Genomic DNA, 13,517 nt, shown 5'->3' on the forward strand with positions numbered 1-13,517 from the left:
ATCCACAAATTTGTAATATACTTGTAATACACATTCATCAATTTCACAAACTTGAACTTTATTTATATTTTCCAATATATAAAATTATTCCTAAGGGACAAATTCTACATAAATTTTGGTTAGAATATCTTATTTCACTAGTGGACTACCAACATAAAAGCACTCATAATATAAGAAAATTTAAATTTTATTGTTTTTAACCAGGGAGGAATTGGACAGTCGACTGTAAATTATTCTGATACCCAAACTCGATCTCTCATTCTATAGTTTAAAATCTTTTATTAAATCCAGATTGGGTTGTACAAACATGCAGTATTCAAACTTTTCAACCAAAAATTTTAAAACAAACCCGGGGTTGTTGATCAATTAATTTGGCATTGCCTTATCCCTTAATATCCCTGGAATGTAATAATTCTGCAAGATTATGGAGATTATGGTAGTCCACAAAAGAAAAAAAGTAAATTACAACTTACCACAACCCTTGTGGTACTTTATATTTTTTTTTACACATGCTAATATGTTGTATATTACATGCCAAGAAGGAAGGAGACAATAAAATAATAAACAACTTACCAAATGGTCTTTCAGCAGTTACTCAAAAACTTTAAATATTTTATCTTGATTGGTTGGTTCAGAACAGGCAGTGCCCAAACGTATCAACCAATAAATTGAAAATACAGATTGAGCCATTACTTTTTAATCATTGAGAGGATATATGCAATCAATTTATAGAACATTGTCTTATCCTTTAAGATCCTTTAGTACAACCACGGCTTATCTAAAGTTGATAGTAAATAAAATTGTTGAAAAGGTAAAATTTGTGTTTATAGAATTAATTGCTTTTATAAAAGTAAGTTAAACTTGGATTTTGAGACATTAACTTATACCTCTCATAGAGCTTAATCAACAATCAGAAGAAAAAAATAAAAAAAAATGTTCTAAAAATATGAATGTTTGTGTATGTTGTGTATATTAGGTTTCTGGCAAAAAATGAATGTAGACATAAAAACAAATGTTATGGCTATTTGACTCTTTGGCTTCATATTATTTTTAGGTCTTTCTGTAAAAAATAAGAAAAAAAAGTTTTTATGATCATTTTAATTGTACTTCCTAGGCAATTTTATTAGCCAAACTATGAGTTCAAAAAACAAAAAAATCAATTACATGCAGAGACAATTTTCCTAGGAAGTGTTGAACTACCCCAACCCCAAAAGGTTGCAAACCTGACCATGATTTATGTAAGGGTTCCATGATAATCATATTGGTTCCATAAAAAGATTATCTCTAGTATTCTTAAAGATATTTTTGTAAACAGAAAAAAACTTACTGATTTAAATTATAATAATAAACATTATTTATCATTAATATCTATTTTCAGATTAAAACAATGAAACCTCACAATGGCAGTTCAGCTGTTGGTTTGTTTACAAAAGAAACCAGTTCTAGAGCCGGATTTAGTTCTCTGGCTTCTCATTGGTTCTTTAGAATGTCAGCTGTCATCGTTTCTATCCAATCAGGGAATAGAACAAATTCACATTTAAAATTAAAATAACATTTGCCTCTGTTATTTGCTTGCACATTGAGGGTTAGAATTCTAAACAACAAAAGTTACAAATAGCTAAAAGGTAAAATGGTAGGTTTGTAAGACACCCTGTTTATAAATTTAATATTATCCCTCCCAATAGCTTGAGTCTGTTACTTAAAAATGAGAAATTGGATTTATCCATTAGAATTTATTATTTATCACATGTTTAGATGGGTGCATAGAAAAAGAGACATAAATGGAGAAAATAAAAAGAAGAGAGAAAAAAAGATAGAATAAGAAAATATTTGCCAAGAACTCAAAAAGAAAAATTGACATTTATTTTTACATAATCCAATTTTCCACATGATAATTTTGGCAAGCTAAAATAGTCCTTTATTATATTATGGTTGTAATAATATTATTGCAAAATTAGCTTTTATGTTCACATAATAGTTGACCGCAGGGCTCGGCCACCGCACGAAAGCCGCGTGTAGCCTCATTAAAATCGTCATATTATAACTCTAAACTTTAGCTGGGTGTCTAAACCTGTTATTAAACAGACACAAACTTTTCAATTTTTTTTATTTGCTGACAAGCAGGTTTAAATTTGAGGCTTATGCGAGGCTGAGACCTTGAATGTTTTTTCTCACTATTTTACTTTAAAAACAAAAAATCTTATTGTCTTAACGATTGGTTAAGAAATTAAAAGTGGATAAAAATATTTTAAGGATCAAGCTTTGTCCCTTCAATATTGCTTTACAAAGATCCCCTCTTTATAAAGAAAATATTTTTAAAGTTTTGACACAAACTTGTCACAGAATGATTGCAGGCTAACTCACATAAAATTATTCTGGGATGAAATAGTATTTGCGATTCTGGAACTCAAGTTATTTAAAGTCAATTGGGTTGTATAGATTACTTTTATATTCCATATTTTGACATTTTTCTGCAACATTCTTTGTAGAAGAAGCTTCATATTTCTATCCAAACTAAGACAACTCTAACCTGACGGAGCACAACATCAAAAATGTACCAAAAAATCCCATTTGGTCGTTTTTGGTTTTAAAGTCTTTGAATGATTAAAAAACTCAATACCATCCAACTAAAGTATTTGCAGCTGATATTTTCTTGATATTCCTTTACACTTATTCCTTATAACCTTTATTATTACTTTGATTAAATCATACAAATAAAAATGTTGGTTATGATTTATTTCTCCTGTTTTGATTTCAATTACATAAAAATCCGTTAAAAATGTAATTGAATTGTTTTGATCTAACAGTTTTAATTTAGTATTTTGTCAAATATTTAAAGTTAATAAAATGATGTCATATATTTGTTTATGAAGTATATTTTAGAATTGCAACCATGTTTAATGAGTTATATGCCAAAAACATTTATTTAATTACATTATCAAACTGCACATATAAACATTTTCATATAGAAGAAACATAATGTAAATATTTTAACAAAAAAATATATCTAACATAATTCCTAAAACCATTCACAAAATTAGATTAAGAATAAACAAGCACACAACCATGCTAAGCCAAAGTAGTGGGACATAGTGTCTCAAAAATCAGCCATGTGACGTCATAAAAATGAGGGATTATCCATCTCTTTTTTAGGCGTTTTCTTTCCCACTTCCCCTCTCATCTTCCTCATTTTTATGACGTCTCTTGGATGATTTTTGAGGCACTTTGTCCCACTACTAATAGAAATATACACCTTCCAATCAATGGAAAAACTCAGATTAATGTGTTGGCAAGATCTTAACGGACAAATAAAAAACATAATAGTATTTCATCCATAGCTACTTGGAACAGACAGAAAGACATCCCGATACTTTAATATAAAGGATAGTATATGATAAATATTGTGAATTTAATTCCCAACTATAAATGATCCAAATCATGATAATAATCAGCTTATACCACAAATGAAATTAATTCGAAAAATATCACGAAACCCATACGCATTTTTTCAGCTGTCGTTGAGGGACAACTCATAGTAAAATTGACGACCTCTACATCTGCCCCCCAAATATTATTTTACATTTATTTCGCTTGTTGGTTATACCCTATTCCTGGATAATAATGAATTTGTTTAAACTGGTAATCATGTGCAGGAGTTGGTCTTGATGCACATCAACAATACAATATCAGGTAACTTCAGGCAGGGAGGGGACAATGGACTGTAAATTACACTGGCATCCAAAGTTTTATAACCAAGCTGTCTGTCTTATAAGTTGGCTAAACTTTGGGTACTGTAATTGAAATTTTATTTGTTGTTTATAAACTTGTAGTGTCTAGACCCTCCAACCAATAATTATAACCTACAGAAGTGATAATTTTGTTTACCATCATTAATTTGTGGTCCATTATCTTATCCATTAAGATCAGTGGATCAACAGGGATAGGTTTCAGTGTGATAAAAACAAGGGTAAAAGCTACATAATACCGAAGCTAATCTATATAAATTCTGATTTGCTTTGAACATCGATCAGAGGTGGAATCTTTAAAAAAAATTTCGTGACATATTAAAAGTCTACAAAAATTAAACAAAATCATATGTTAATAACCCTTCTATGATTTTGTTTAATTTTTGTAGATTTTTAATGTGATTTTGGTGGATTTTACACGAAAACAATTTTGCCCCACTAAGCGATTAGTGGGTCAAATTTTTTTAAGAATCCACCTCAGATCTGTTTGTTACCCAACATTACCAAGGCTAAGTTTGAAAAGAATAGGATGATTCTAAAAATGATTTAAAATCAATGCAATATATGAAACACAATATTTTTTAAAAATGAAAACCAAATAACATATCCTAAATTATATTTATTTATTACATTACGTTTTTCTTGTTGTTAATCATAAAAAGCCACAATTAAACACAAATTATGAAGATTTATAGGATTGAACAAGGATGACAACATCCATAAGAAGTGAAGCACACAAAAAACATGGATGGACAAACAAACGTCATGAGAAATAAACAGAGAATATCAAAAAGATTACGAATCCTTTTAAAAGTAATTTTTATTTTAAGAATGAACGACAGATAGACAAAAAAGCAATACAAATATGACATAAGAATCTTCACTGAATATTTCAACTGTCTGTCTTAAATAGAAGCAGAAAAAAACATATTTCACCTTAGCGTTACGGACTGACTGACTGAAGGACAGACAGATTATACAATTATAGAGTAGCTTCGCTACAAAAAAGGAAAAAAAATAATACATACAAGAAGGAAAGAGAAGTTATTTATCGCATCGTATTATGAACAGCTATACACGGATATAAAAATGTACAATTATAAGATTAAAACCAGTTTTGTTAGCCTGAGATGCCGAAGAAATCTGGATATAATACGATTAATTACATGATTTTTCAGTATGGCTTAGAACCGGTTTTAATCCAGCGGATATTAATTTATTTCGAAGCCATACTGGAAAAGATAGGATGGTTAAAATAAATAAAAATCTAAGCATAAAGAGTAAATTTTGTAAAATAAAAAGTGGTGTAGAGATGATTTAATGAAGAATCTTAATACTTAATAACCATTTATTTCTGCACCAATCTTCAGGTTTTTAGTGCATTTCTTTTCAGGAATAATGGGAGGAGTTTATATGTAAATTATGGATAAAAACAATCATTAAAGTCAAAAGTCAGACAATCGAATATATGGTCTTGCTTACATTTTGAAACTTAATCAAAGAGATGCTTCGCTTTTTACATTTTACCTAATTGTACTTGGAATCAATTTTCCAAGAGTCAAGTAAAAAGGGTTATGATATTATAATAAAAGAGCTTAATAAAGTTACTGCGCTTTTGAACTTTTGACCATTGCCTTATCCCTGAACATTTCTTGTGGGAAACTCGTTGCAATTAATAAAATATAAAGAAATAGCACTGATATAATTATGTAATTCTTTTAATTTTACAATATTTTCTGCATCAAATATTTTACTTACATAATCAATATGTAACACTAGCAGCTAAGCCCCTAGAGACTTATAGGGGCACTAGTGGTAAGAGTCGGACCAACACTTTCAATTTTGGTATCTAAAAATGTTGAAAAAACCATAGCTGTGTTATGTAGGAATTTGATAGATATATATTCCATATGTCACTCGAGAATAAGAATATTTTTTTTAAAAATTTTCCCGTGGATATTTAAAACAGCGGTTTCCAAAAAATTGCAGTTATTTGTTTTTTAAAATTTGCCTATTTTTTGCATTATTTTGCAATATTTTGTAAAAATAATATAATTTTTAGAGGTGCTCTAGAAAATTTGTAAACAATTAGATGCATACGTTTTCACGATTTCAATTATGTTTGTTTTAAATAGATAAAATCCATTAAAAATTGAAATTATGATTTTAATTTTCTAATTCAGATACATAAGGGAAGTAAACACTCCTGCAGAGAATTATCCTCCAGATGCCGACACTGGTCAAAATACAGGTAGATAGATTGATACATAAATAGATAGATAGATAGATAGATATATAGATAGATAGATAGATAGATAGATAGATAGATAGATAGATAGATAGATAGATAGATAGATAGATAGATAGATAGATAGATAGATAGATAGATAGATAGATAGATAGATAGATAGATAGATAGATAGATATATAGATAGATAGATAGATAGATAGATAGATAGATAGATAGATAGATAGATAGATAGATAGATAGATAGATAGATAGATAGATAGATAGATAGATAGATAGATAGATAGATAGATAGATAGATAGATAGATAGATAGATAGATAGATAGATAGATAGCAAATTCCTTTGAAGCCAAAATAATAAAAGTGCAATTGTAGTAAAAATTCTTTCCAACCTTATAGTTGCAATTTTATTGTGATGGACAATAATTGAACTTGGCATAACATTTACCCAGCTGTCACCTGGTAGTATAGTGTGCAGAATTAAACTGCTCAAAGTTGCATGTTCTGCAGTTTTGTCTATTTTATACGTAAAAATATGCTTAAAAAACAATTATGATAACATCAATAAAAGCGAAGCTCAAGAAAACATAAGGCCAGACAAACATTTACATATTGATGGACATAAGTAAATAATAAGATTTGATTATAGAGAGGCTTCGCTTATGACAGTGTACCTAATCTCTCTAGAAATCAATATTCCAAAAATCAAGAAAGTAGGATAAGTATATCAAATAAAAGATCATGTTAAAATGAACATTGGACTCTATAAAATATATATTGATTAAATAGTTGCTTCGATTTCTCAGTTTTACCAAACTGTTACAGAAATCATTATGACAAGTTTTAAATCTATAAGACAATTCTAACATGCCTTAATGTATGTAGATTAATAATAAGAACTATCCCCTTCGGGCGGACGGTGGACCCTAATTGTAGAAAAGATCTGTTTTTTTAAAAGATCATTGCTAATCTTTCTTTATTATTTTGAATAATCTAAATCAACAAAAGAAATTCGAAATTCTTAAAGAAAAAAAGCTAAAATTGTATTTTTTTCAATATTCAAAACAAAAGAAAATGTAAATAACCTTAGAAAAGAAAAACATGGTAATAATTTGTATAGATTCTTGGTAAAACAAAAATAAGTCTATTTACAAATTCCTCTGTCATCCTGCCATGGATAGGGTCAGTCATATTCAAATTAGAATTAAAGGTACATAATTCACTATTCACTTTTTGTAAGCAATATAGGTAATACATTGCAATGGGACGGTGTTTAAAATGACGGGCAGAATGTGGTAATTTTTTTACAATGGGTAGTGGTTGTAATTTTATGCCAAATATTTACCCTTCCCTTTCCCAACTTTTACCTACAAGAAAAAATATTTAAAAATATTCTGTTAGAACCTCAAGACAGAGGATAAAATTACTTTAATGGGGGGTTAAATCATAATATATTTTCCAAAAAAGAATGGGGTCGTATTGGACGTACTTGACTTAATAAGGAAATCAACCTCACCTGACCTGACCAAAAATTATTATTTATTAATAGTATTATTATATTGTACCTTTTTCCTGCAAAAATTTAATAGTTATTTCTCGCATCGTAATACAAACGGCTTTCCGCGGATATAGGATGTACAATTATAAGATTAAAACCAGTTTTTTAGCCCCGAGGTGCCGAAGGCACGGGCTAAAAAAAACTGGTTTAATCTTATGATTGTACATTTTTATATTCGTAGAAAACTGGATATAATAAGATGCTAGACATAGTTTTTTCGTATGGTTGAGAACCAGTTCCTATCCACCGGATTCAAATGAATACGAGAAAATAAATTGCAATAACCTATTATTTTTCTTTTTTTGAATGAATGTATCTCTCTCTATTGAGATTCCACTGTCTTCTAGTTCTGAGAAGTTTAACCTGACATTCGGACAAATTGGAAGGAAGCAAACTATTACATAGAAACTAGCAGGGATCTAAAGGGATAAGACAATGACCGATATATTGATGTGTATTCCCAATGATGATACACAAAATTATCAAATCTGTAGATTACAATTAGTGGTTGAAACGTTAGAACACTCAACTTGATAAACCATCAAATGAAAATCAATGAAAAGTCTCCAAAATTGTTAAGCAAACACATAAAAAAATTTATTATAAAACTTTGGGGACTAGTGTAATAAACAGCCCATTGTCCCTACTCTCTATGGATACAAGGATGATGTCATCCATAATAAAAAGGAGTAGAAATAATTGATACACATGTTAAGAAGTTAAAAAGATTATAACGAAAGCTGTTGCATAATGTACATTGATATAAAAATTTCTGATAATTTCCATTTATTAATAACTTAGTTTTTATTTGACTAAATGATTCTTTAAATTTTGCAAGTTAATTATTTTTTAATTGGAACAAGAAATGCAAAAATGCTTTTGAATTGCATTTAAATTTTCTACAAAATAATAAAACTAAACTAAATTTTAATAAGAAAAGATAAATCTTCAACTTTAATTAGATTTTTTCAGAATAAAGTGTTAAATTTAGATTCATAATAAGTTTAATTTGAGAAAGAATTTCTATACAAAAGTATTAGATTAAAACATTTTATATAAAAATCATAAATAATGATTTAACAATGAAACGTCTTATAGTCATTAACCTTTTGATTGCACGACCACGAAATGCTGTTTTGATGTAAATAAAATGTTTACGTCGAATTTGATATGACTTTTTAAATTTTTTTTTTTGATAGAAACGCAACTAGATGACTAATGATTACATATATTACTGGATAGATAGGCAATAGATTGATAAATTTATTACTAATAATTATATATATGTATATATTATTGAATATATAGCCAATAGATTGATAAATGAATTACTAATGATTACATATATTACTGGATAGATAACCAATAGATTGATAAATGGATTACTAATGATTACATATATTACTGGATAGATAGCCAGTAGATTGATAAATGAATTACTAATGATTGTATATATTACTGGATAGATAACCAACAGATTGATAAAAAGATTACTAATGATTATATATATTACTGGATAGATAACCAATAGATTGATAAATGGATTACTAATGATTACATATATCACTGGATAGATAGCCAATAGATTGATAAATAGATGACTAATGATTACATATATTACGGATAGATAACCAATAGATTGATAAATTTATTACTAATAATTATATCCTATCCTATTATATAAAGTAGTAAGCGTTTTTTGTCTGTCCCGAAGGATCTCGCTAACCGCTAAACCGATATTGTTCTTCTTTACAGCGAAGCTTCTTAAAGGTCCTGGGAAGGTTTTAAACTATTTTTGGAGAGCGTGTCTTCACCTCCCTCCCCCCCCCAAAAAAAATATATTTTTAACTCTTCTGAAACTCAAATTTAAAATGGGATGAGGTCGACTTTTCCTCCTCCTACCAGTGCCCCTAGAGGCTTCTAGGGGCGTAGCCGCTAGTATATATCACTGGATAGATAACCAATAGATAGATAGTTAGCTAGACCAATTTTTGCCTAATTGTGTTGAAAAACTTTACTCAAGTTCATTGCTTAGTAGAATATAAAACTAGAATCAACCAGGGATATTTAGAGATAAGTCAATTGACAATAAATTGTTTTACACTTCAAATTACCCCTTCTGCAGATTAAAATTATTAACCGAAAAGTGTAGACACTGCTAGTTTGTACTATCCAATCAATAATTAATAGATTTGTCCTCAAGTGTAAGGCAATGGATGATAGAACGTATTTATAAAACTTTGGAGATTAGTATAATTTACAGTACATGTCACCTTTATCCCTGAGGGTCAACACATACTGAAACAAAAACGACAAGTTTTAAATGAACAAAGCTTAGCTTTGTAATATCATCATCAAACTTAGCGTTCTAAATAGATTTTCTAATAGTTCAATATGTAAAAATGTTATTGTTAAAATGTGACAACTTTTATTTGGTCCTTCAAAATCTCTATAACCTTTTAATCTAAAATATGCTTGAAGGCTTTGTATTAGATTTTGTGCTATTTTTCAGCCGTTTGGTCAGCAAAGTTAAAAAGTAAAAGTTAGTTTAAAGAAAATATGTATTTTCTACTAAAAATACTTTCGAATGAAATTCTTTGGTTTTAATGTTATAGTAAAAACGTAGAGCAATAGACTTTAGAGGGTTTTAATCTACTGTTAAGGGGTAGCAAATTATTACCTAGAAACTAAGAAACCAACATTACATAAGCATCCAGAAAAAAAAAAAACTGTATTTTAAATTCACAGATTTGCAAATGTATGTTTGTTTAAAAGTCAGGTTCTGTGTATTTTATCTACCTTCATGTATTTAAATATAAATACATGTTAAATTTTCTTGCTGTTATTATATCGAATTCAGGATAGTATTTTCAATATATATTTCTAGTAGCAATTCAAATTATGTCAATATCTTAACCTCGTTCATACATGACCTTTAATACTTTTTTGAGTGCAAAATTAAAATTTTATGTTTTTGCCAGGCATCTAGTTTAACATGGATATCTATCTATTTATTTTCTTATGCAAAAATGTACATAATGTAAATTTACTGTACACTAAGAACTTTAGTAGAAATATTTTTACAATACTTGAGCGAGGCTAATGACTATGACTCTATTAAGGATAAAAAAAAATACTCAAAACTTTGAGCTAAAATGAATAAAATAAAAATTGTTTTAAAACACTGAGTACTAGTGTAAGTTTCTAAAAAGGAATAAGTAAAATAAAAGTTTGTGAGGGGGATATTTTTTTTAGTATTGATATGTTTTTCTGAAGGGTAGAGATACCCTTACCCCAAAATAGTTATAAAATTTTCCTGGACTGCTGCTGCACTGTAAAGGAGAACAATATCGGTTCAGCGTTCAATGAGCTCTTTTACTACCTAAAGATTGACATCGTGTTACTTTTGAAATTTAGAACATTTTATCTTTGCTCTGTTAAATAGCCAAGCATGAATGATTAATAGGAGCAGTTATTTTTTTTATGTCCATGAACCCAGAGTATTAGGCACAGTAACATCAAACAGATAACCCTTTAATATACTATCTTTATCTTCAAGTGAAGTTTAGTTTAAATGAGTAGAACCTGTTTTTAAGCAATATTTTTCCTTTACTCTTATTAGCAGTATCTTCCTTACTAAAATTAGCAGTAGGTATCATTTGAATGTTTTTGGATATGTCATGACGATGTAGTGCAAAAATGAACTCAACACCGCCCTGAAAAATCAAAATGCCCCGGGTTTAATATTTTTACATCCATATAAAATATGATATAAAGTTTTTTTATTTACATATCATTGAGAGGAAAACTAGCAGCTTTTTGGCATTATGTTGCAATACGTATTCCTCTCACATTTATATAGATAAGCCCCACACCAAGTGTTGAAATAGAGTGGATTCACACCCCACCTTAATAAAAACAAGATATTTTTGGGGGCTTTAGCTGTCTAAGTACCTCTAACTGTTCTTATATACACCCCACCTTAGATGTTTTTATCCAATAAAAATCTTTTTAAAAAGGACAAAATAAGTATTATATTTCTTTAATATCTATATCTTATTTTATTAAAGGGGTCATGTGATATATTTCAAAATTTGCAAAAACTGCAACACATATTTTTACTATTATACAAAACTAAAGGGTATTTAGGTAAAGAAATGAGATAAATACTATTTATTTTTATAATAAATTGATGATATGAAGGCTGTGATTTAGATTTTATTATTTTTCATTTACTAATCAATCTAAGCTTAAAAACACATGGTTTTAATACGTTTTTTTTTAATTTTAGGCAAATTGACATATGAATTGATGATATTTTTTGTAAGTTAGACTTTAATATTGTGCTTAGCACTATACTATGAGGTGTGATAACTCAGGGAGGGAGAGGACATTGGGCTGTTTATTGAACTAGTCCCCAAAGTTAAAAAAAAAACTACTTTCTTATTCGTTGGCTTAACATCATTAGGGACTTTTATTGAATTTTGATTGGGCGGGTCATTTAGTTGTTTCCAAACGTTTCAACTACTAATTGTAATCTACAGCAGGGGTAATTTTGTGTATGATCGTGGTGATGTAATCAATTAATCGGCCATTATCTTATCCCTTTAGATCACTAGATAATAGTGCCATGATGGTTGGGGAAATAAGACTGTAGATTTTACCCCTACCACAATAAGTTGGCTAAAAATATTTTGGACTTTTATAAAACCTTGATTGTTTGGTACAAACTACAGTGTCAGAACTTTTCCATCAATAATTCTACAAAGATGGAGGGCGGGAAAGTGGGATGTCAAATCGTCTATTTCTATGTTACTTTTATTACAGCTGTTCTTATTTTTAGAGAGATACGAGGTGCTAGGTATAGCTGGGGGCAGCACTGATCTTTTCTGTAATCTTATGCCAGCAATACAAGGTAGATTATTAACACTTACTCGCAGAACCCTGTGCACGCCTCTGTTTTCAACTATGGAATTGTATGAATTTAAATTAAGATGAAATAATTTCCCCCCCAATTTTTAAATAAGATTTATTCCTTCTATATATCAGGCAAAAGAGTGCCGATTTAGAGTGGGGGAAGGGGAGGGGGTTAGATTGTACACACGCCCTAAAAAAGTTTTCATGAGATCTAAGATGAGACAATTGAATTAAAATTAATTTTTGTTGATTTTTACTTTGTGTACGAGAACTAAGCATCTTTTATTAAAATTAGGTAAATTTTTAGACCAGCAAACAATATTGTCAAAAACATATATTTAATGAATTTTTAGACCGAGCAACCTAGTGTTAAATATTTTTCTTTATATTAAAATATAATAAAGTTTGGCCCAGCAGAATCGTTGTAATTTTTCTTTAAAAATATGGCTTTGCAGACCATTAAACTAGAACTATAGAAAATATATTTATTAACCATTGACTTAACCCTATATCACTGAATAGAGTACGTACAACTTTACCTACCCACTATTGTACTATGTTCTATCATTTTGTTTACTTTAGGAGATGATTTGTTGCTTGTCTTATGGTACAAAATTGGTATCTCATCTCCGGTTTATACGTAAGTATTTGGAGTTGCTAAGCTACTCTATGATTTGAAATGTCCTTCCGTCCATCTGTCCATTGGATACAGTATGGGAGAAAAGTGAACTTCTCAGCTTCAGATCAAGATATACTGCTGACATTTTTGTTGTAAATATTTCCATCATTATGGAGCACTTTTAAGGATAAAACATGTATTACAGTTTTTAGAAGTTTTATCTGACGGTAAGCTCAATTTCATTTCTTGGAAAATAAGTAAAGAATTTGTTCTAAGGCACTATTATTATTTATGGTATAGCATCTCTATTATTTACAAATGGGCTTGTTTTTACACTATTCTCCAAACTTTCATAATAAGGTTTTCTTAACAACTTTGGGGACTTAAGTGAATTTTGATTGGTTGATCGATTAATTTGAGTGTTTTAA

The 13,517-nt window shown here is 29.1% G+C and overlaps 1 protein-coding gene across 1 annotated transcript in view; it reads left to right on the forward strand.

The window, feature by feature from the left end:
- Positions 1 to 1,382: 1,382 nt before the first annotated feature.
- The window catches only part of LOC145331254 (nectin-2-like), a 38,658-nt gene continuing 26,523 nt past the window's right edge, over positions 1,383 to 13,517 (forward strand). The window contains exons 1-5 of the mRNA XM_080175870.1: positions 1,383 to 1,514; positions 3,651 to 3,690; positions 5,930 to 5,997; positions 12,397 to 12,468; positions 13,053 to 13,110. Of these exons, the coding sequence (XP_080031996.1) occupies positions 1,388 to 1,514; positions 3,651 to 3,690; positions 5,930 to 5,997; positions 12,397 to 12,468; positions 13,053 to 13,110 (365 nt within the window). The 5' untranslated portion in view covers positions 1,383 to 1,387. The remainder of the gene's footprint in view (positions 1,515 to 3,650; positions 3,691 to 5,929; positions 5,998 to 12,396; positions 12,469 to 13,052; positions 13,111 to 13,517) is intronic.

Source organism: Acartia tonsa, chromosome 11, assembly GCF_053477335.1.
Source record: "Acartia tonsa isolate MP-2025a chromosome 11, ASM5347733v1, whole genome shotgun sequence".
Taxonomy (NCBI): Eukaryota; Metazoa; Arthropoda; class Copepoda; order Calanoida; family Acartiidae; genus Acartia; species Acartia tonsa.